Source organism: Acanthisitta chloris, unplaced genomic scaffold (genome assembly GCF_000695815.1).
Source record: "Acanthisitta chloris isolate BGI_N310 unplaced genomic scaffold, ASM69581v1 scaffold15532, whole genome shotgun sequence".
NCBI classification, from domain to species: Eukaryota; Metazoa; Chordata; class Aves; order Passeriformes; family Acanthisittidae; genus Acanthisitta; species Acanthisitta chloris.
The window spans coordinates 41,548-65,754 of NW_008660008.1; the positions used below are offsets into that span (position 1 = coordinate 41,548).

Genomic DNA, 24,207 nt, shown 5'->3' on the forward strand with positions numbered 1-24,207 from the left:
TGATGAATCTGGTTATGCCTCAAGCTGGACCCATGTGCATCTTGCAAGGGAAGTGGAGCTGAGAGGGATCCAGAGCCAGGTGTCTGTCCTCAGCCCCACAGGAACACTGCCCACTCACACTCATGGTAACAAGGAAAATTTCCTAGTTCTTTTAGTAATTTTAAAGTGTCAGTTGCAGAAGAATATGATTTAGGTAATGTGCTTACCTAATGTCACTAAAGAAGCTGGACCCATGTGCATCTTGCAAGGGAAGTGGAGCTGAGAGGGATCCAGAGCCAGGTGTCTGTCCTCAGCCCCACAGGAACACTGCCCACTCACACTCATGGTAACAAGGAAAATTTCCTAGTTCTTTTAGTAATTTTAAAGTGTCAGTTGCAGAAGAATATGATTTAGGTAATGTGCTTACCTAATGTCACTAAAGATCACAGAAGGACAAGTTTTGTAAGCTCTTCAAGTCAAAAGTTAGAGTAGTATGTAGGTGTTTAAAGAACTATAGGTAAGAAGCTAGTTATTCCTGGGAGAGGTGCTTCTGCTTTTGAGAACCATGAGTTAAGAGGGTGGCTGTGTTATTCAGGCAGGAAAATGGCTGATAAAAGTTCTCCCTGAGGCACTGCTCCTCTCAGAGGAGGCAGCATGAAGCCCAGTCAGTGATACAGTAAACTACAGCTCAAGGAGACTACCTTCACTGTTGCAGGTATGCATCTCCAGCCTGGATGACCCACTATAAAAGCAATGATCAAAAATAAAACCAAATCTTATGGACCAACATAGGTTTGAGATTTCTTTTTTTTCTTCATCAGCCTGAGAAGCTGCAGTGACAAGCAGGAGGCATATTTAGCAGAAGCACATCTGCTGTCCCTGTCACCTTGGCACTGAATAGAAAGTGGCCAGTGTGCTGTGCATCACTGGGGTTGAGGGTGTTGGCAGCTGGAAGCAGTGGAGAGGTTGTGCTCTCCAGGCTGGTGTTGGGGTCTTGTCTTGGCAAAGGTCCATGGTTATCCCAATCAGGGAAGCCAGGAGATGACATTAAGGGGTCCCCCTTGGCCACAGCCCTGCCAGCAGGGTCATCTAGCCTGGCTGGTTATTCTGCCTTTCTCCCAGTACAGAGCTAAAACATAAAGAGCATATTAGCAGCCCAGCAGTTGTCTAAATACTTTGTGAGAAACATAGGAAAAAAGCTACTTACTTTGTTTCAGTGGGAAATCCATGTAGAAAATATCAAAGTTGGCAAATTTCTCAGATCTCGCTATTTCTTTCAGGACATTGGAAAGTTGTAATGCTCTCTGCAAAAAAACAAGTGATTTAATGATGATTCATTGCTATTCATGCTGCTTTGCATGGATTCAGCTTTTGTCACCGATGTGTAGCCAGGAATTTGAAAGCTAATGGTGTCATATTAGCTGAGGGAAAGAAGGTGAAATGGGAATCTTCATCATAACGTAAGCTGGCTTGGTTACCCAACTTACCATGCAACACATCCTTGCAGGTTGCACTGAGGCTTCAGCTGGTTTCCTAAGTTTATCACAGCATATGGTTGTTTTATGGAAGACATCTTATAGTAGTGTCCCTACACTGATATAAATATTCTGAATTCCTTTGGTTTGGAGGCCTATTGTGAGTGGCAGCCCAGTCATCTTCATTCCTCTTAAAGAAACCCAAAACTTTTCTACATGAAAAATGTTCTCTTTTCCATTATCTTTCCTGCTACTGTGTTGTGGATGCTAATGCTTATCTATCCAGACCAAATTCTGCCCTTGCTTTCAGCAGAGTAAATTGCCTCCATTGAGCGTCTGCCTAACTGATACATCCAGTGTAATTTCTACAGCCATAACAGAGATCAGGATCTCCTAAATATTTAAATTGTGCAGTTTGGATAATAACATAGACAATTAGTTTCAGACAGGGGCTCAGAAAGAAGATTAATTCATACCCTGCAGACATATGCATTGTTCATGGACAGAAGTTACATGTACTCTATATTCTGTATTGTTGGTGCGAATATATAAGCTACAATCCTGCAAAGATTTAGGAATGTGCTTAACTGCAATCTCTGAAGTCAAGAGGGACAGGGCCTAAAATGAAATACATATGTAAACCTTGGTGAAATTAAGGCTATATTTTGTTGTTTAGTGAATGCAAACATTGATACATATATACACAGAGATGACGCCTTTGATATTTGTTTACTGGCTCTTTCACATGGCTGCAGGGAATTGCTGGGGTTAAAAATCAGCTTGCACCATAAAAGAATAAGTGGTTGATGTTATGTGTCATTCAATTATGCAGCCAGATTTTTAGGGTGAGTTTTAAGACATCTCTGTTCTGTCTGTTCCCATTCCTGCACTGACTCTGGATGCTCCCTGGTCACACCATCTGGTGATTAAGTCCACAGTAAAAGCGTCTGAGGAGGATTAGCACAAATCCCAAATGAAAACAGGGTAAGGCTCTTGCTCTCAGGACCTGCTCCTGCTGCCAGCGAAATCTATGCTGCTGGCTTGTCATATCAACAGCTACTTGCTTCACAAGCCTTTTCTTTCTTATCAGGTACGTTTTCTTCTTAAAGAACATGAACCTGAACAGTTTTGTCTCGAGGAGATCACATCCCTTGAGAATAAATTTGGGCAGCTGAGAGATTGTAGCAGGAATATCTTTATGAATCCCTTAACTTGAGCATGGTGCATCCCAGAGCCTGAGAAGCATTTGAAAGGATGGGTACAGATGTTTCCACATCTCCTAGTCTTTAGAAGAGAAAAGTGTGCTGATGTCTTGCCTTTGAGATAATTGGGTTTATATCCTCAGACACAGGGACAAACTGGAAGAGTGTCTGTGCAAGAAGGTGATGGTTAAGAGACTTACCTCTGAAGTCAAATTCCTGAGAGTCTCGTTGGGGGTCAGCCAGCCACTGCAGGGGCTCACCTGGGCAGGCATGGAGAGAGGGGCTTTAGAAGAGGGCCAAGAGGAAAAGGGGGTGTTGTAAGCTACAGCTGAAGACCTTACCTGGAGGCAGTCGAGGAAAGAATAAAGTTGACTGTATGTGATATCCCTGTTCAGTTGCCCTGCAAAGCACAGAGAGGGAAACTTCATGTGCCTGATGGCCAAATGTAACTTTATTTTGCAGGTCTGTGCATTCCTGTGCACTACACCCTTTGGTGGGGAGAGGTACCCCAGGAGCTCCACCCTACCCTCAGGTTACCCTCCCACAACCATAGCCACAGTGCAATAGAGGTGTCACCAATGCATCCTTTCTGCTAAGGTGCCTGTGTCCCCAGGCATGTAGAGCTGCTTTTGCTTCTCCCACATCCCTGTCCTGCCTTTCACAAGTGATTTGTCTTGCATGTGAGGTTAGTCATCACAACCTATGCCAATCTCTGAAGTGCGTGACTGAAACATTAACGTGTCTCTCACCCACCAAAGAAATGCAGGGTTTGCAAAGTTGAAAGGTGCCTGTATACACTTTGAATTTCACATTTTCCTCACAGAGGTTAGCCTTACAAGGGAGAAACAATTTTGCTGTCAAGGAGGGAAGTGGATATGCTTGTGTGGGTGAGCAAATTCAAGCACCAAGTCAAACACCCAGCTGACATTCCCCAAAATTCATTGTGCTATGCGATAGCCTGGCTTGCGAAGACAATGATCCATTTTCTTGACCTTTTTGCTTCTTTGATAGCTACAATCAAGAAGCAAATTAAATGGCCACTCAGTTGTCTGAGTTTGTAGTGCAACAATCATTCTGTCAGGCTTTGTTATTTTTGTGGTGCTGAAATATGAAATTTTTATTGTTGTTTTAAGAACTGCAAAGTATGATCTCGCACAAGTGAAATGGGCTCCTCAGGTTCCTTTGCAGTGGCTCTCTGATACAGATGTGATTCCTGCCTAACTCACAGCTGCCCATCACCCACCAGCAGTATCAGCTGCCCAGGGAGCAAAAGATGGGGAGTTCAAAGATCTAGGGTCTAGTGTCTCTGCTGGATATTGGGGATGTACCAGACCTCTGTAGCCTGAAGCATCAGGCCCTGGGATGGACTGTCAGGGGGACCAGGGATTTGCAGAAAGCCAGACAGATATCTGGTCATGCCTGACTGGCAGTCAAGTGGGGAAATGTGCTCACAGCCTGTCAGAGGATCTGCCAGAAAGGATCCTTTGGTGCAAAATGTGTTGCTTAGGATTAATTGGGTCCCTCTAAGGCAAATCAGCCCCTGCGAAAAATTTCCACCTGGTCCTATAGTTAATCATCAGCCTGATTTGGCTGATGCCAAAAAATGCTATGTGTTGTCTCTGACAGTTAGATATCTGGTAGAAGAACCCTCCCTGTGATAAACATGCACTCAAGGAAAGAAGTGGGTTTATGTGACTAAAAAATAATTATCACAGGTCCTCCCTGCCCTGAAAGGGGCCAGATTTTTCTTTTTTTCTTATTTACTTTTTTTTTTTTTCATTGGTAGTAGTATAGTGTTTATTAGAGAAAAATGTAACAAGGTATCAGGAATAGAAATGAGGAAGATGTGGTGATGGCAATGATTGGGCAACCTTGGGGAAACCACAGCACAGAGTCTGCTAAAAGCTATATTACCCAGTGGTTGCCAAAATCATCTGAAGTTGTAATCTACCATTTTAATGATGTGATTTAGCTTCTCTCTCTTGGCTTATGAGAACTAAGATGAAAACAACTTCCTGCTTGCTAAAGATGCAAAAGAGATTCCTTTACTCAAATACCAATAACTACATGCTTTTGGTCTAAAATTTAGCCGCAGAATGCCCACGGTGGTTCCTTGTACACACCCTTGACTAGAGATCAGGGGACTTATTTATTGCTGTTTGCATAAAAACTTCCTTTGTTACCTGTGTAAAGTGTTTCACATTCTTTATCCACTGAGGGGTGGTATGAACCTGTAGAGAAGGGGTTCTGCAACCAGCTTTCAAGCTTCCCTACCCCACAACTTTCCACATCCTCAGGGAAATGTGCCACGCTGACCTTAGAGACACAGCTATCAGACTAACCACGGATGGATGCCACACTTCAGTGCAAATGAATGCACCTCCCCGAGATGATATTTCTCCTTACTGCTTGGCACAGGATGAAGCCAAGGAGCAAGTGGTCTGTTAATGGTCAGATATACAGTTTGATTCATGCCCTGAGATGACAGGCTGCCAAAGGCAACCTCCAAATCTCTGGAAAAAATGCCCCAAAGCACTTTGCAGCAAAAACACTCTGAGGGAATGCCACAAAACACGCCTGCACATGGTATGAGGTTTCAATAGTCACACCTGTAGGTAGCGTAGGATGTAGCAGGCATCCAGGACTGGTGGAAAATTTATTTTTCTGTATATAATTTATTTATCTCTATATAATCAGTCTTTTGCAACCCCGTGACTTAATCTTCTGTCCTGGGCCACATCCAGTTTCACCACACCATCTGTCAGCCAGTGAGTGAGGGTGTTAAGTAAATGTCTGGCTCCACCTGTAACAACAACCAGGATGAAGTGCAGGCAAGCCGGCCACAAGTCTGGGCCAAGGCTGAGGTAGAACAGCTTGTTTCCACATGCACAGCTTGTGTTGAGCATGGTTTGGAGCTGAGTAGGTCTGGCTGGTGGGGGAACCAGACAGGACAGGGGTCTGCCCTGTCCTGCACTGTGGATGGTAAGAGCTGTCTTTCCTACTTCTGCTGCATAGCCAATATCTGGCTCATATTTCTCAGACCTCCTCCACTCTGTCAGGTTTGCTTGAAATTGTCGATAGATCCATGAATTATTTTGGGTGAGAAGGCAACATAAGCAGGCAGATAACCAGGAGGAACCCCACAACACCTCATATTTACCTAGAGGATGGTATCTGTCATACAGGTTATCCCAGAGGAAGCGTCCATCTACCAAGCCTGTTAAAATCACGTGGCTGCCGTTTGGAAGACGGGAATCCAGGTATCGCAGAGCTTGCACCACGTTGGAGAGCATTTCTTTGGGTGTAGTCATGTGGGCCAGTGTGTCACGGTTCCTACAGAAGAAGAGGATGCCAATAGGACATTGTGTCAAGTAATACTGTGCCCCCCAAAAGGCACTTGAAACAGTGGTATTTTCTTTTTCTGCTGCTCTTCCACATTAAGTCAGATAAATAAAACCTTATAAAAACGATGCGATGTGTTTTAGTCTCTCATTGTTATGGCCAAATCAGATGGAATATAGAATCCTCCCTCCCTTGGTGTAATCCTTCTCTCTGCTAAAAGCAGACATGCATCCCTTTTTCATAGAGTAGCCTCCTGTCATGGGTTAACCCCAGTGGGCAGCTAAGCATCACACAGTTGCTCACTCACTTCTCCCCCACCCTCAGTCAGTCAGGGGAAGAAGAAAAGGAGAGTTAAAGCAAGAAAACTTAAGGGTCAAGGTAAAAAAAACCACCAAAACAAACCAGTTATTGTTCAATAAATGAAGGAGAAACATAAGAAGAGAGAAAGCAAGCAAAAGAAGTGATGCAAGGACAGTCCCTCATCATCCACGATGGGTAGACCAATACCCAGCCAGTTGCTGAGCAAAAGATGGTTAAGGCTCCTAAAATTGCCCTCTCCTCCTTTTCATTGCTACGCATGATGCTACATGGCAGTGACTATCCCTTCAGTCAGTTTGGGTCATTTTCCTGTTTGTGACCCCTCCCAGCCTCTTGTGCACCCCCAATCTAGTCAGTGGAAGGGCAGAGTGAGAAACAGAGAAGGCCCCAACTTTGTGCAAACACCACTCAGCAACAGCTAAAAATTATTGTGTTATCAGCATTGTTTTGGTCAAAATCTAAACCACAGCACCGTAGGAGTTGTTACGAAGAAAATTTACTCTATCCTAGCCAGGTCCAGCATGCCTTCATAAAGAAAAAAAGCCTTAGGTCTCCTACTGGAATTATTCTATAGTTTGCAAATTAATTTGTCTTTACTTACAGTGCAGAGAGTTGAATCAGAGCCATTAAGCAGACTATGAACACATTTCCTGTGGTGTTGAAAATCCATGTAAACCTACTTTGGTAACGCTAGCACCTGACTGTAGCTGTTGCAAAGCAGCTTAAATCCCTTGATAGAAACCCAGAAACGTGCTGAGCTGTAGTCCTTAAAAGTCCATGCTGCTTTTGGTGACTGCAGAGATACTGCCCTTGGTGTACCTGCCAAACTCTGCAACAGTTGTTTGACTGATCTATTGCTGACCTCAAGTTTCAGCAAGAAAAGGATCTGCCCTAAGGAGATGCAGGATGCTGCTGCACCTGGTTAAGAGCCTCCATGGCTCTGCTCTGAACTAGGGGAAACAGTGCAGCTCCACACACACAGCTTTAGGGTGCAGGATGCCCTACAGCTGGGTGAAAGGAGGACTTTTTCCGATGGATTGCTGTGTGTAGCTTACATTCAACATGCTCTTTGATTATGCAAGGTAGAAATAGCTAAGGTAGCTTTGTCTCTCATGTGTCCTACACCTCTTACAGGAGGTCTGCAGGAGGGTGGGAGACCAGCAAGGGGTCTGGACAAACATGTAAGCATGCAGAGAGGAGATATTTAAGACTAAAACAGTCCTCAGAAATGTTCATTGGGGTACAGGAGCTATGTCAGTGTTCCACATGGACTGAATGCTGATGTTTTGTGGCTCACTGTCAGGCTTGAACCTCTTCAAGCCAAGTTCCAGTCTCAGGCTTATCTTTCCCATCTTGCATTTAGCTGCAAGACTTGCAGGAGGGGGAGTGGAGAAAATAAAATCCTGAAGTTGAAATACATTTTAATTTCAACAAGAAAAACAAACAAGCAAAACCACCCCAGGCTGCCTAGAGAGCACAGCTCTAGTTGTGTTATTAAGACAACCACTTTATTACAGAAAAAGTGTTCACCCACTCTCCCTCTGAGAGCTGTCACCACACTCTCATGGTGCACATGTCTGTAACAAGGGCTGAGAGCAAGTGGATGAATACAGCCTTGAGGAGGCTGTCCCATCCTACCAAGAGAAGATCCATGGGCCTCTGTTACAGCTCTGTGAGATCCCATTCCAGCAACACCTGGGAGGCAGAGCAGGACCTGCTCTGGGTAAAATTCTCTTTTTGTCTGGAGATGTCCCATTGCCCCCTCTCAGAACAAAGAGTCAGTGAGAAGGAAAGGACACCATTGTGTGTTTTCACAAACATCAGGCAGCTCCAGGTTGGCCAAGGCTCCATTGAGGCACACAGAGTAGACCATAAATTGTCTGTTTTTGAGTTGGGAAAGGCAAGAAAGACATCCATTTGCAACACAAGCTCTTATAAGAGCCCCCAGACATAGCAGCAGGGGTCATAGCAGCAGCAGCAGGCAAGATTTGGAGCACATCAGCATCTGTGACCATGCATGGCATGGACCAAGCACCTTGGGAAGCAGGCTCTCATGACAGCTTTGGTCCTGCTTTAATGGTGTAGCTCAGCTAGACCAAAGCATTCAGAGATAAAGGCTCAGCACCTGCTGAGGAGCTGATCGTGTTGCTCAAGCAAGACAGGGGGTGTTCTTCCAAGCAGGAAGGTTGCCCTAATGTGCACTCTCACTGTTTTAGTGGTTCCCACATTATCTCCTTGTGGGCTTGTAAAAAAAGCAGGCAGGAGGCTCCACGCAGGTCCTTTCCATAGAAAGTCCTTTACTTTCTTTCATGGCTTCCCAAGCGTAAGAGAAGGGAAGATTCAATGCTTGCACTGCCAAGCAAGCTCCTGGGAAATTGGGTCAGATTCTTTGTCAGTGAACACTGTAGAGGTAGAAGCTTTCCAAAGTGTTGTTCTGTCTCGAGGCATTAGATATGTTTGTGCTTGGATGGGGGAAGTGGGTGCTGAGTCCTGTGGGGGAGAACCATGTTCCCTAATAAGGATTTGGGATTCTTTGGTGAGCTGCATTTTGCACAAGAAATATTAATAATTGGAGTTCCCTGGGCCCAGAAATTCATCTTAATGCAGTATGTGCTGCTGAAGCATTTGAGACTTTCTGGTTAGGCAGAACTGAAAAACATTAAGATTCAGGTTTATCCTTGTGACAGCCACCCAAGCAAGGTACTTTTGAGATAAGACTGTGGCTTTGCCCTGAAATTACTTCATTTCGTCTACAGGTGTTGCAGCACTTGATTTCAAAATACTGCTCTGTTGTAAGGACTCTACCACAAGTAAACATGTCAGTGTGAGCCAAAATTTATATGACATTCATGATTTCACTTTCTCTCATCATTCTCTGCTGAAGTCATGCAGGTATTTCAGTAAATTTCTTCACATTTCCTTTCTGTGCCAGGCTATGAAATTAAAACCCAACCAGAAGAAAGCTGTTTTGTAGGCATGTTGTATCTGGGCTCTGCCGTAAGGACTTCAAGGTGCCTGGGTGAGCAGCCAGGCCTGTTGTGGTACCTTCACCAGGTCCCCCTGTGGGGCAGGAGCCCGTGAGAGCTTCTGCCCACCTGATGTTGGCCATGGTTCATTGTATCAGAGCATAGCAAACAGACTTTAACCTTAGGATTCTTGCTGCATTGGATCTGGATATTTTAGGGAGCACTCCCTGACTCCCACAATACACAAATACACAGTAAGATCCATGGACATGGACACAGCTCCTGGATGTCCTAAAACCATGGGCACACATATAGCACAGATGGACCAGACAGCCTCATGCAATCTGTGCTAAACTTTTCCAGCTCTCCTCTGTCACAGAGACCTCCTCCAGTCCCTTGTAATAGGGTCTGGCATAGTCCAAACACAGCTCTCCACCCACCTTCTGCATGGTGTTTGTGCACCGGGTCTGCCACATCCTGCAGGGCAGCAGTTCTCCCTCCTCGTAACCCCACCCCAAATAAATACCTCCCCATCCAATGTATCAGCAATACATCTGTTTTCCAGCCACATGCTGCAGCCTGCCCAGGGTTTGGGCCCCTGGCACACAGGGCCAGCTGGGATGCAAGCATGCCACATGCACACACTCACACATGGCACGTGCACAGACACGCAGAGCTAGATTCATAGTGCAGTTCAGCTCCAGCTTGCTGCAAAGGGGTGGTATGCCCAGAGCATGAGGGATAGAGGTGCTGCCCACTCATGTACTGCTTTTAGGGCTGCAGGGGTGCAGCTGCTCTTTGGTGACAATAGCCTTACAATAAGGTTGCCATTATGCTCTTGTTGGCACGGGTGCCACTTTGTACGAGTTCCTTTCCCAGTGAGTGCCTGCTCAACTCACTTTGCTGCTGTCACCTTTCTGTTTGTTGAAGGTTCCATAACTGCAGAGCTGCAAAGGAGAGGCTGGAGAAATGGTGCCTTACCCCAAAAGCATCTAATATGTGCAGTAATTGTACAGCATTTGAGACTTCTGGTGCCCATTATTTTCTTGCCTGATTTTTTTTGTTCTAGGTCTCTGTGTCCCATATTTACACCTCAGTGGGCTGAGAGATAACATTGCCATCTGTCTTTATTTTTCTAAACACCGCCCCCCCCATTTGGACACTGCCGTGTGGAGACTACTGCGGATGTGTAACACAGGCTGCCAATTTCATTATCTTTTGCCTTTGCAAACATCCAGATTATTGCCCCAGTCTTTGCATGGGATGAAATACAATTGAACAATCCTTTGGCTAAGAGCTATGTCTCCAGTGTGCTCAGCACACTCCTCTCTTTTGACAATAAAACACAAGATAAGGCCAGAAAGGCTCTATTACTGCAGTTTAAAGCTGTCCTTGAAGTGGTTTTTATTTGTCAAGCCCTAGGTTTGAAGTCAAGCCCATTGGATGCTCTGCATCCTCCATAACCTCAGTAGGTACATCAGAGCCAGGTTAGCTACACCTGCAGTGACTGGACACTGAAAAAATCTCTCTCCACTACATCCCTCTCGATGGAAACAGCACGTTGCTACAGAAGATGCAACATCTTTCCTTGCTGGAGTCACAGGGATCACTACAGCCTGATAACCTCTTTTAATGCTGCAAATGTTTTGGAAGAAAACAGTTAGAAAACAGTAGTGAGAATTTGACCAGACAAAAGTGTCTCTGCCAGGTAATAGATGCTGGGATAAAAGACAGCAGAATTTCAAGTAAGTAATAAATACTGTTCTGGAAGGTTTTAGGATATACAAAAAGTGGAGGCAAGGTCAAATGGTTTAAATTCCTGGAAAATTTCTTCTTACTTCAGGCAATAGTAGAAAGCAGTGTTAGAAAGGGCAAGCAAAAGGAATAATCTCCAGAGTAAAGAATAAAACAAAGGAAAAAAAGCTGCTTTTAGAAAAGGCAGTGAAACAGCAGAATTGAAATATGTAAATATGTGCACGACAGAGCCTGGGGCAAGCCTGGGAGAAACCACCTTGAAAGTCTCCATGGCAGAACCCAGACTTCAGAGAAGGTGCTTTGTTCTTTTTTGGGAGGTGGGGTGAGGGGGTGAGTGGAGGGGGCTTTGTCATCCTGGGGTGGATATAATGATACTTCCATAAGCTTTTCAGTAAACAGATCCCCAGGACAGTCTTGCCAGCAAGTAGCAGGAGGCCTGTCACTCTTTTCCCACTCAGGCAGTCTCCTTCTCCTAACAGGAGGGGGATGCTAAGGGCAGATATGGCAACTCCGGGCAGGTGTGCAGAGAGACCACGAGCACCAGGTTATTTCTGTGTGCTGCCTGCACATGGCTAGTGTGACAGTGATGCCAGGGAAGGACCTAAAAGGTGGCCCCTGTGGTTCCACTTCTGCCCTGGCTGAGGGCTGCTGGGTGCTGCAGTGTCAGGGAAAGCCCTGCCTGGCTTTTGGTCATCCTCATCTGGAGCACAACACCTGATGAGCAAAGTTTCAACCCATGAACTTCCTGTTAAGCAAAGTTTTAGGATGCTAAACCCAGGATATTTCAATGGCCAAGTCTGACAGCCTGCATAATAGCTTCAACTTCATTATACAACCTGCAGGTGAGACTTTTCAAAGCCTTTGGAAGGAGACTTAGCTGAGCATGTGACATTTAGTAAAATGAGTGTTTTGAAAGTCTCTGCATAAGTCAGATTTATTTCTTCCACTTACAAGAAAAACTGAATGATCACAGTGAAAACAATGTTACGCTAGCAACAGCACTCAGACCCCCTGCAAAACCAAAACTGCAGTACAGATGTGCTGTGCATTGGCCTGGTTACAAGGCATTTTCTGCCTTCTCACCTCTGGGAGGAAAGGAAGTATCCAACTAGGGACCTCCTGGCATCCCCATGAGCATTGCTAATGGGTAATGCCAGGACTATTAGTTTTGAAAGCTTCAGTTCATTCTCCTGCAGAGCTTATGACGTGAATAAAGCCACAAAGACAAAACACCTCATCAGGAGACCACAGCAAAAACTGCAGGCAGCGTGCAGCAGAGGCAGGGTGAAAACACACCTCGACAGGGGACTATGTTGTCATTGTTCAGAAATGATAAATCAGTCATGCTCTCCTTCCTGACAGGAGGTGACACACTGGGTAAGATGGATATACATGCTTTTAAACCTTTTCTTCTCCCTCCTGTTCTTTTTGTTATTCATTTTCTCTCCTAAGTTAGAAATAATTACTTCAGGCATGCCATTGGTCACTGTTTTATAAAAGAAAGAAAGGAAGACAAATGCAGGTAATGCAATAACCAGTATTTTCAGCAGACAATTAAGAAGGAACGACAGACCAACAGCAAAGACAAATGCCATCATAGACAAGTGCATCACAATGAGACACAAATGTCCAAGCAGTCTCTAAGGTGCTCTAAAGAAGTCAAAATTATGTGACTATAAATGTTCATTTAGTTTACACCTTACCCATTGCAGACATCATTCCCAATTGTAGCATAGATAACTATGGCTGGATTGTCCAACAGCTGATTTCTGGCCAAGCTAAAAGATAAATATGCAGCTATATTAATAGGAAAATTAGCTAACAGTGTCTGAATGACACACTATGCTTGTGTGAGATGACATTTGGAAGTAGCCTGGTTGGATATGGCCAGTGCTCAGATGACTATGCTCCTATGTTTGGGAAAGGGTGGGGTTTTTTTCTGTTGAGTTGTTGGGTTTTTTTTCACTATAATTTTATATATTTTAGTAAAGTATCTTGAAAACAGTTTTTTTCACGTCTTCCTTTTGCCCCCTGTGGACTTGTCTTTTTCACTGTTTTTCCTCCTGACTTTCTATCTTTTTATATTATTCAGAAGCCAAATCAAGTAGTTTCAATTTGAAAGACATGAATCAAGATGGAAAGTTTTTAATCAGAGATGGGAGAGGAAGACTATGTTTGGCTGACAGCTAAGTCTGTGTGTAGCATTGAAATCAAGATCAAATCAGGATGTGGTTTGAAGCTCAGTGCTGGAGGGCAAGGATTCATTACTCCTTTTTCCAGAGGAGAGAACAATAAATCCCTTAGGATATGAACTATATCAGCATCAAGCAAACTAAATCAAACCCAACTGACCCACAGCCCACATAAATTCAGATGAAAAAGAGAGTTGCTGCCTCTCACTATTCAGTAGCTACTCAGTTATATTCATATGGAGATAAGAGTCCACCTACCCACGTCCATCTATGTTGCTATACACTGTTAGGCCACAAAGCACAGATTTATGGAAAGGCTTAGTCTCTTCCCTAAAATCACTGGAAAAGCTCCATTGGCTTAACTAAGTCACGTTGAAGGCTGTAGAGATAGTGACATCCACACCTGAAAACAGCTTTTGTTGACAAATGTTTATACCAGAGAATAAACAGTCACTACTTCAGAGCACAGAGGTCAAGGAAATCTATGCTTCTTAGAACACAGATATTTTTATATTGTATTATTATCTACAGATAATACATTCCTTAGAGAGCTTGTTTCTTTCAAAGAAGTAGGACTCTATCAATGATTCTGTAACCTGATTTAGCATTTGAATCCCATTAAATACTCACCTTTTTATTAAATAGAGGAGGTTTCCTGAAGAGCCACCTGGTCACATGTAGTGGGAATAAGAGAAATAGTACAACATTGTTATAGTGACAAACAAAACAAATTGCAAACCCCAAATTCATTGATATTTCCAAGAATGTAGAAGCATTGAAAATAAATAATGGAACAACAAGTCATCTCTGTAGCCTTTCTGGGTGCTGGCACTAAGAAGTAAAGCTACATCCAGGGACCTGCTGCCTCTTTCCTGAGTCCCACATATCAGACTGTAGAAAATCAAATACGTTTAATTGCTGGATTGTTTGGATCTGGCTTTTAATCCAGATCTGGCAGCTTCTTTCCATCTGTTAAACATAGTAGTCTCTTGTAAACCAGCCAACCTGACTTGTCAACAGTTGATCTACTTTTAACTTTCCCTATAAATTGCAAAGGGAACTGTTCTCACTCTTCTGAGAGAGTAAGCGTCTCACAGCTATGCCACATTGGGAGTGATTCAGGTCCTAAACATAGGCATCAAGTGCCATTTTTGACATCCCAGAGTATCCAGGACACCTGCAGCAGGGCTGACAGATAAATAACAGGATGTGTGAGAGAATGTGCACTTCTGGAGAGACAGCTGGAGGTGGGAAAGATACTGAAAAGCACCTTAAATTGCTGTAGACAACAATGCTTGAGTGTCTGTGTGGCTCTCCTCACAAGTGTCAGGCTTACAAAAAATAGTATTAGACCAGCTGCACCCATCCTAAGAAGCTCTGCATTTCAGTGGCAATTCACCCAAAGGGTTGGATGCAAATCTTTTGTCCTTGAGGAAAAGAGCTGGCTGGCTACACCTGTGCATCAGTAAGCATCTGTGATTTTCATTTATGTCTTGAATGAGAAAAGCATTCCCATTTAGTAAAACGTTTATGCATTAAACTTACTAGCAGGTCTTTAAAGGCTATGCATATAGATCCCAACCATCCCCAGCACACAACTCAAACTCCATGACTTGCAGTGTAAGAGTGATAGCAAACAAGGAGCCAAAATAGACTTTGTGCTTTGTTCAAGGGCCGTGACTGCAAGAAGCTCACCTCACAGCAATGTACAGAAACGTAAACTTCAGACAAGCAGGCTCTACAGGTAGTACTTTCTTTTATTTTGCATTATTTTCACTGTCTCCTCTTTCCTTGCTCCTTCCCCTCTTGCATTACACTCAGTCTATTCTCAGCTCAAGTCTTCCCTGGCCTCTCTTGTCTCTTTTCTGCACTGTGCTTCTGAAGCTTGCTTTGAGGAGCAAATCCTGTCCTCCCTGCAGCTCTTGGGTGGGAAACTTGTGGACAGAACATCATTAAATCCCTGCTGGACTGGTATAGGGGAAAGATCTAAGAGATAAACCCCTAAGGTAGCAATAATACACTTTGCATTTTAATAGAAGTGCCTTTGTTATCATCACTCACAGTGATGCCAACCGCATATATCAAGGAATCCTTTATGTTTTAAATAATCCAGTTCTTCCAAGCTAAAAATGAATATATCTGTCTGTGACTTCTCTCCTGAGGGTTGCTGATCCATTCAAAATCCAGTTTTTCTGTTGAGAAGCTCTTCTCAGCAGGATAAGAGCCCCACAAAATCCTGAGGAAATATGGCTTGGAACATAGCTACCAACAGTGGATTTTTTTTTCTGTTTAATAACCCTTCTTTCCTCTAGAGTTCAACACCCTCTGTTAAAGCCATTGTGCCACATGGTTCCCTGGACTGGGGCCACAGTTCCAGCACAAATAAAATAGTGGGATCTCTAGAAATTAAAAATGTATCTACAAAAAAGCAATAAGCTGTTCTTGGGTATATATTACCTCCACAAGCATAGGGAGTTATAAGCAGCTCTGTGGAAAGCATTAGCACAGTTACAAATCAAAACATCAAGACAATGAAGGGGTTCTTTAGAAAACAGTTACATGCTTAAACTGAGCCCTCAAGGAAGCTTTTGTGATACAGGATGCAATCTGTGATGAAAACATTTGAAAGAGAAAAGAGATGAGGCAGAACAGATACACTGTTGAATGTCCTGGAAACTACCCCTGTATCTCTCCTGCTTCCCTCTCTGTTGCTTTCCAAACATGTTCAGACCATTGGGATTTTTTTCATTTTGGTTGAGGAATCAAGGTTGGGTTTGCTTCTGATCGTGAGCAGCACCAAATTTCATGAACCTTGAAATACTTGAGATGCACTTCTTTATTTTCTTAAACCTGGCATGGCTGTCAAGGAGCAACACTAATGTGCACCAAAATAGCCTGAGCCCAGATAGCACCAAAAGTGCTGGGTGGACAAGAACGACTTGTTGACTTCTAATCTTTTGCTCCCTTATGTTGTAAAAGCAATTGGAAATAAAATGGTGCAAAGACAAATGTCTCTGGTTTTCCCCAAATGAACTCCAGGTGGACTAGAATTCCCAAGGGAGATGATGAAAAAAATTAAGAATCATGAGATCTTAACTGGTTTTGGAGCCAATGTGAGCTAACTGGTGCTCGACGGCTCAGTAAGCCATTGCACATGTTATGGCCTAGTCCTTCTGGTCAAAGGTAAGAACCTCAAAGAGACAGATCAGACTACAAAAGGTAAATGAGCATACAATACCCATGTTTTATAATAGCCTACATTATCCAAGTATCTCATGCAAAACATGGATGACAAATGTAAGATTGTCCTGTAATTATTTAGAAATTCTGAGGGTATTCACTTTTCCTGTGTTTATCTAACTTTTTTTTTTTTATATTCTAGCAACTGATTTCACTGTCTGGATGTTTCTATCAAAACAAAGGATCTTCAACAAGTGCTGGAGAATATTTAGAACTTTCTAACTCCACACCTGAGCATTCATGCCCAGCCCTCACACCTGAAGATCCCACTCACCCAGTCAAAAACCAGAAATGGCACAGAGATTACAAACCTGTGTGAAGCTGCTGGAAGGCAACACACCAAAACCATACTGAAAATAATGAACCAATAAAAATTATGTGCAGAAAACTGTTCAGCAAGCCACTTTGATGGAAAACATTGATTATGACTCTGAGGTGCTCATTGTGCAACAGTAGAACAGATTTGTTATGAATTATTAACCTACATCTCATATACCAATCATTTTGTGGGGTGCCTGGTGAGGAAAACAGGACACTCAAAATGAATGTCAGCAATTCTAATGTGAACATAATCATGGTTCATGGATAACATACACAGACAGCTGAAGGACACCCTCCATGATCCTGGCTGAGCACCATGCCCCACAGCCAGCTGCAGAAGAAGGAAAGGTCCACCATCTCCAGGGAATAATGGGAATTTTTTTTAAGAAAGGGAAGACAGAAATCCTACTAGCACAGAGGTTGGGAAAGCTTTTATCCAGGGTGAAGATGCATGTCCTGAGTAGGGCCATGGGGGAAAGTCCCTCCTCGTTGAGTTCTGACACAGCACGGGTATTTTTGTAGGGGGCCTGGAGAGGAGCAATGTTCTTGGCCCCTGGCTTGGCTTGCTATCCCTGGGCTCTAGCTCTTGGCTGCACAACTCCCCCACCAGATCTGCATCTCTAGTGGCTCATCCTGTCATTGCATACATGTGGGGCTGTGAACCATCATTTTCAGATGAAGGTTTAGTTGCCCCAGGTGGGGCTAGGTCAGGCTGGTGACCAGCTTTTTGCTCTATTGACACTCAGAGTGGCTATTAAAATCCTCCCATTCAGGGAAACTATTACGCCAAAGGAGGCAATAAAAGTGAACCTTTACAATGCAGTGTCAGTGTGATGATTAAGAGCAGATACCAAGGGAAGATATCCTGGGATTTTTCTCTGACTTGTAATTTTTCCCTTTTTAAAATTCCCTTCTCAATTTTCTTCAGAGTCTTTTGCCCTGACACAGGCTTATCCCATTTTATATCCTGCAGGTCTCTAATGTAAGTGGAAAGGAGATACATGGAGAGAAAAAGAAATGATGCACACAGTGAGAGATTATTTTCTTTAAAAAACGTAGTCTATGAGGGAATTGGGAAAAGGAAACACAAAAGGTACAACTCCCATTAATGTAAAGAGAGCAGAACAAGGTAATTAGGATATTGGGGACTGAGATGAACTAGATATAAATGGGAAAACCCATCAACACCTAGTCATCCATGGCCATCTAGTTTGGCCCTTTTTTTATTCTTTCACCAAAGAGCACACCTGGAGGACTGCAGTGACAAGAGCCATCAACTCTGCTACTGTGCAACTTACAGGCAAGAAAGTCAGAAGAACTCGAACAATGACACCAAACACATTGTGAAAGAGTTGTATAGAAGCCCTAAAGCCTCAGGAGCATCATGTGTGCCATGTGAAGGAGGACCACATATGAGAGGCATTGCCAGTGGCATTGGTGATGGCACCAGATGGCAATTTTTAAGGTGAAAATACCCACCTGAGCCTGGAAGTGATCCTTACATTATGCTGCCTGTCTGGGCAACCTCTTCTACCTGGTAAGATCTCTGTCAGAGATGGGGGGGTGGGGCAGACCTTTTCTGATCCTAAATCTTGCAGGAAGTCCCAAGTTTTTATCAAGTTTCTAAGTAGCTCTAAGGGCAGCAGTGCTCCTCACTTGCAGCTGATATGACTCATCTGCTGGAGTGGAATAGCATCCCATATAGCCAAATTATCTATCCAAGGAGAATAAATTTTCCCAAGCTTCTGCAGCCAGTTTTCTGAAGCATGAAAATTAATTAAATACAACAGAAATACAATGTGATAATCACAGCATAATCAAGTGTCTTTTAAACCTGCTGTTTGGGACATCATCTAATCCAAGACAAAAAAGCTAACATTATAAACCTCAATTTATAATGGAGATTACTGTCATCTGTTCACACAACCCCTTTGGCAAATTAAATCAAATTGTATCTTGAAACAACTCAGGGTTTCTTCCTTGTTCTCATTCCTCTGTTTTGAGGTCTATTCTAGGTTTTCATTCCTTGATAGTAACCTTCTTTTAAATTTCCCCTCCAAACAGAGGTAGGATTAACGAAAACCCATGTTATTGTACCAGAATTATCCTTCAGTTTAAACCATTCTTCCTACTCTGTGGTGCTTATGCCTCAAAAAGATTCAAATTTTTGTTTTGCTCAAATGCCAAGGTGTGTTAACATCCCTTCAGAAATCTCCATTACCCTAATCCTCCCCAAAGCCTTTCTCTATATTGATTCCCACCGAACTCAGTCCTCCCTACGCAAAGGAGACCAAATTCTGAGGTCTTATCAGTGACTTCAATGAGGAAGGGCTATCTCTAGAGAAAATGCTGTGTGTGATGCATCTTGCAACCTCCTTAGTTTCTTACTAGCTCTATTCTGCACTCCCAGCTGTTCCTTGAAATTCCCCCATGCACTCCAATGTCTCTCTCTCTTCACCACCTCTGCATGAGGATCCACTAGTTTACAGACAAGAGTCTTGTTATTAGCTCTGAGGTCTTTATCTTGTACAATGGTATTTGCTGCAATTGCTGTCACTGCTGTTGCCAAGCTCATCTAAATTGTTCCTGTGTAAGGATGTAGATTGCTCCAGGATGGTTAATACATTGCAATTTTGCATGATTCACAGAAGCCATCAAGAATACACCTTGGTCTTTTCTCTAAGACCACTACTCCCAATGTTAAGCATCATTAGCCTCAGGAGAGATGCATGAAGGACACAGCTTCTCTCTCAAACCCACTGCTCTTCCCTGCTTAGCTGGTTCTCTATCCACCTCTTATTTCGTGTACTAACCTTCCTCTTCTTCAGTGCATGCTGAAGTACCATGCAAGACACTTTCCTTAATTCTAGGTAGCTCAGGTCTACTGCATATTTATATGCATATATATATATGTTATTTCATAGGAAGAAGATGTTCGGTTTTGTGCCAATTTTGGTTTACCTGTGTGTCCTTGATTATTTATTCAAAATCAGTCCTAAGAACACGTTAAGATGCCTGCACCTGACCTCCCCAGTTTTGCAGGAGAACCTCTGATTGTTGGTCACCGAAGGACATCTCAGGATGTCATGGACACCTTTGCTATAAGATTGATGACTGTTTTCTGTGCCTATGGTGTGGCAGCTCCATGAGTCCTCTGTGCTGCTGTGGGGTGCAATGTAGGGCCCTCTCAACATTCCCTGCAGGAGTACAGAGCAGGGGGGTGCAAGAAAGTGGACACCATGCCACAGCCTCTGGAGGAGATGAAGGGCAGCCTTTTTAGCTCCATCACTGCTAGTGACATCCCTCTAAATCCCCTCTTTTGGCCATAGTCAAAAAAGCCTCCACAAAGTTACAGTGGGGTACGCTGGTTTTAACCCAGTGGAGATTCATAATGAGGGGATAAAAGGGATCAAGCCACACACCTTCCTGCTCAGAGCCAGAGGAAAAGGTACTGCGTTAAATAAGTGCTATTCCCTATTTTTCTATAAGACATGCATGCAATTAGGAAGGGGTTTCTCTTTGTTTCGGAGAGATGTTCATTAATGCAGCATCATGTATCAGCACTAGTAATGTTAAAAAAAACCACAACAAAAAGTGAAAAATGTTAACATACCGTTTTGTGAAATGTTCTGTAAGTCTCTGTGATTGCAGCGATTTCTCCTGCGTAAACGTAGGTACAGAGAGTCTGTCCAGCCTCTGAAATAAATTGAGAAGATGTAAACTGCTAAACTCATATGATACTGATGAAAATACAGCTGATACTAAAAATTAAGTATGTCCTCATCTCTGAATAACTCTGCATCCCAGCTATGTATATACTTCTAGTTCACCATCTCTCTTTTTTTTTTTTTTTTTTTTGTGGCCATAAATCTTTTTAATCTTGAACAGGGTGGCCTAAAATGAAGCCAAGATATCTTCTGAGAAACTATAAATCGATGGAGAGTTTCTTTGACATTGTTCCATCCAGGATGCTTTTATCCTGGTCTTTCAGATAAGGTGTTTAAAAACCTTTTTGTTATACATCATTTATCAACACAATCCCGCTGATTGTTCACTACTTGACTTTTCAATTGGTTGTTATGGAACAGTAAGTAAAAGAGAAGAAATATTGGCAGGGCAATCATTTCCCAATGCCATAAGTCTTGGACAGATTCATCTGAAAACAGGTAATGCTTGATTGTGAGTAGTTCTGTCCTTTACATTGCACTCTTGAGAAAAATGAGAAAGCAAATGAAAAGGGTAACTGCACAAAGGTTGATGAGGAGACTGTGCTCCCAGCCATGAGTGCATGGTCATCTCTATCTGGCTGCTGATTTTGTCTTTGAACTGACAGACCAAAGAAACCAAGTAACTTAAATATCATGGCTTAAGAACAATCAGCTTGGATAATGCAGAGAATAAGAAGACAATTACAAGTTTTAAACTAGCAACAAGAGCTAACTACCTGCATAGAGGTGACATCAGCCAGTCACCATGCAATGGGCTATGCAAGAAATGCCCGAGATCATTGGTTTTCAGCACAGCAGGCAGGAAAACAAACAAAAGCAAACATATCTTCTCACTCAGAGGAGATTGGATAAAAAGCAGTGTCCCTGATCACCCAACAGGGGGTAAGAAAGATGGTTATCGACCGCACCAGTTTATCTCTCTATTTGGGTAGGCTCAGAGTAACTGGGAACCTCCCACTGCACATTGCCAGCTGGTCTCCATCACACTTAGTCATTGTGGCAGGGGATTTTGAGCTACTTCTCTTAAAGATGCCTTGAAGTCCCATACAGTTGTTTAGTTGGTTGTTGTTGTGTTTTTTGTTTTTTGTTTGTTTTTTTTTAATTCCAGACATGGAAGGGATTAAAAAAGAGATTAAAAACTGAGCACTGGACCAAGCCTCATCACCGACAACTTCAGGGTCAATGATAAGCTCTGATCACTTGTGAACTTCAGATGCTTTGGAGCCCAGACTATGTACACTCAAAGTGTATTGAGTAGCTGGACACTGTAATAGCTTTATAAAGGTCACTTTTGCTACGGCTCTGAAAGAGGAGGCTGAATAGATCTTCCTTGTTGGCTTGTCAAATAGTAAACTGCCTTAAAGCAGTGAATGTAGCTGAGGCTGGGAGCTGGGAGTTTGCATAGGGAGAAAAAAGGAAGCAAAAAAGTACAAGTGTATGGTGCAACAGATATTTTTCCTGGAAAAGAATATATTCTGCCAATTTTTTAAATTCTGTTGGTAGAGAGCCTCTTTAGGCTTGACTCATGCTTGATTTGGCATCCTGACCTATCTTAGACACATAAAATAAAAAGTATCTGACACTCAGGTCAGACAAGGCACTGTTGATGATTGTATCCTACAGCTCTGGCAGGATTCAAAGGCATCTTCATGCTGGCCAGACAGATTAATAAAACTTTTTTTAACTTCACAGTTAAGAGACTAAGCATTTCAAGGTGTTTTGTGTTTGGACTTTATTTTCCTCCACTTCTGGCAAAGCTTTCTTTTTTTTTTCATCTATCCCTGAAACCTTCCCCATCCACATGAGCCAAACTTACACAGTGAATTAGGTCACAGACTCTTTCAACTTCTTCTTTTGCTATTTCCCTGTAAATGTGTTAAAAACAAAAACAAGGGGTGGGAGGGAGAAGGATTTTTTCTCCCAAAAGGAACACTATGAAATGACCCTGGGGTTACCATTTATTCCACTGTTACACCAGCAAAAAGGAACCATGAGGAAGAGGGAAAGATTAGAAACATTAAGAAAAGGGAAATGCTGATTTCTACAAGTTTCAGCAATGATCCTCTTCTCTCTTTCCCAGAATTTTGTAAACTGTGAGTTTATTTTTTATTTCTTTGATGTTTTTCTCCTTCTAAATTACAATTTGACTGGCTCTAAAACCTACCCAGAATTTCAGGAAGACTTGGTTAGATATTTAAAGTATTTTTTAAAATCCCTAGATCCAGTGTCGATCTTGATTTTAGAAAGCACAGAAACAGAGCTGAATAGCATTTTTATCTTGCCTTTCGAGTACTGTTTTGTGGGTTTTTGTTGTTGTGCTTTGAGGGACCTTGAAACTTGTTATGACTTGGCCACCCTGTTTGTTGGCTTACCCGATGGTGGAATTCAGAAATCCAGTGATCTCTGAGAACTGGGGCCAGTCAAGCTCATCACTGAAAGCCATTGGGAGATTAGCAAATGATTTCTGAAAGAGAATTTTTTTTAGTCAACACAGTTTCACACTCACAGACAAAAAAGTCCTTTTAGCAAATTTGAATACTTCTTAGCCTGAGCATTAGCCAGACAACAGCAACTGCAACTACAGCTAGTAGCAGTAATTATGTACACATATACTTAAAAAAGGTGACTTTTGTAAGACAGGCATATCAAGAGATGGAGAAAGTAAAAGCAGAAGAGATATTTGAATCACAACTCCTGACACTCTTCAGTTCTGGAGGAGTCCAAAACTACTGATGTGGAGCCCATACTGCAGGTGCAAACCACCAAGGCAGAAGCTATTTGCTTCAACATCTGTTGTGTCCAAAGGTGGGTCCACCTTGGTCACAGGAAGAGATGACAACGTGATGTCCCCAGAGCATATGGCAGAAGTATAATGTCAAATTCACTCAAAGCTCCCCTGTCCTCTCCAACAGCATGAGCTTCAAACATCTGATCCCCTAAAAACCTCTGCCTAGTCCTCACTGCAAATTTTGGTGATTGCACTAAAGCAACAGAGTCAGAAAGGCCCCTGAGCATGACAGAGCTCAGGGAGAAAAACACACTGTCTGACACAAACTTCCTATGCAAATAGATGCGTCCTTTACCCTTCTCTGCTTTTGCCAATATTAGTCCCTAATGCCTTTTTGTAAGTGACTGCCTCTGTGAAAGCCTCTCCACAAATGCAAGCTGTACATTCAAAACACAGGGCCCTGTTCTTTTCCACTTTGATTCCTGAATGTCCCAAAAATCATGAAAGGTTAGAAAAATAGCCTTGATAAATTGTGCCACCTCAGAAGGATGAGAACATGAAGTAAATTTTCAGCTTCTCCTAGTCGGGGGTGTGCTCGCAAAGACAAATGTATAAATCCAGTATGCTCATACGGGAAAAACTGCTGATGAAAAAGGTAATAACCAAAAGAAGGTCAAAACATAAAATCATAGAACTTACAGGCTGATTTAATCCATAAAATTTATTAGCTTCATTTTCTCTTCAAGCAATTGTGGGGTTTCTTCAAGACCTCACTGCTATAAACAACAAGCACGTAGGTAATTCTTTATCCAGGAGGGTTAGAGGTAACTGAGAAGCCACAGAAGAGCTAAATCTTGTGGTCCCCACCAAGTCTTCATTCCCAGAAAATTATAGTTTAGGTGAATGGGAGCTGTGCTTGAGTATATGGGTTGAGTATATGCCATGGGTTTTGGCTGTAAGA

The 24,207-nt window shown here is 42.9% G+C and overlaps 1 protein-coding gene across 1 annotated transcript in view; it reads right to left on the bottom strand.

Moving 5' to 3' along the window:
* AOAH (acyloxyacyl hydrolase (neutrophil)) overlaps positions 1-24,207 on the bottom strand; it is a 54,055-nt gene that overhangs the window by 9,739 nt on the left and 20,109 nt on the right. Inside the window, exons 10-17 of the mRNA XM_009069647.1 lie at positions 22,891-22,982; positions 20,404-20,486; positions 13,860-13,896; positions 12,741-12,815; positions 5,817-5,989; positions 2,998-3,056; positions 2,857-2,916; positions 1,187-1,283 (exon numbers count right to left, since the gene is read on the bottom strand). Of these exons, the coding sequence (XP_009067895.1) occupies positions 1,187-1,283; positions 2,857-2,916; positions 2,998-3,056; positions 5,817-5,989; positions 12,741-12,815; positions 13,860-13,896; positions 20,404-20,486; positions 22,891-22,982 (676 nt within the window). The remainder of the gene's footprint in view (positions 1-1,186; positions 1,284-2,856; positions 2,917-2,997; positions 3,057-5,816; positions 5,990-12,740; positions 12,816-13,859; positions 13,897-20,403; positions 20,487-22,890; positions 22,983-24,207) is intronic.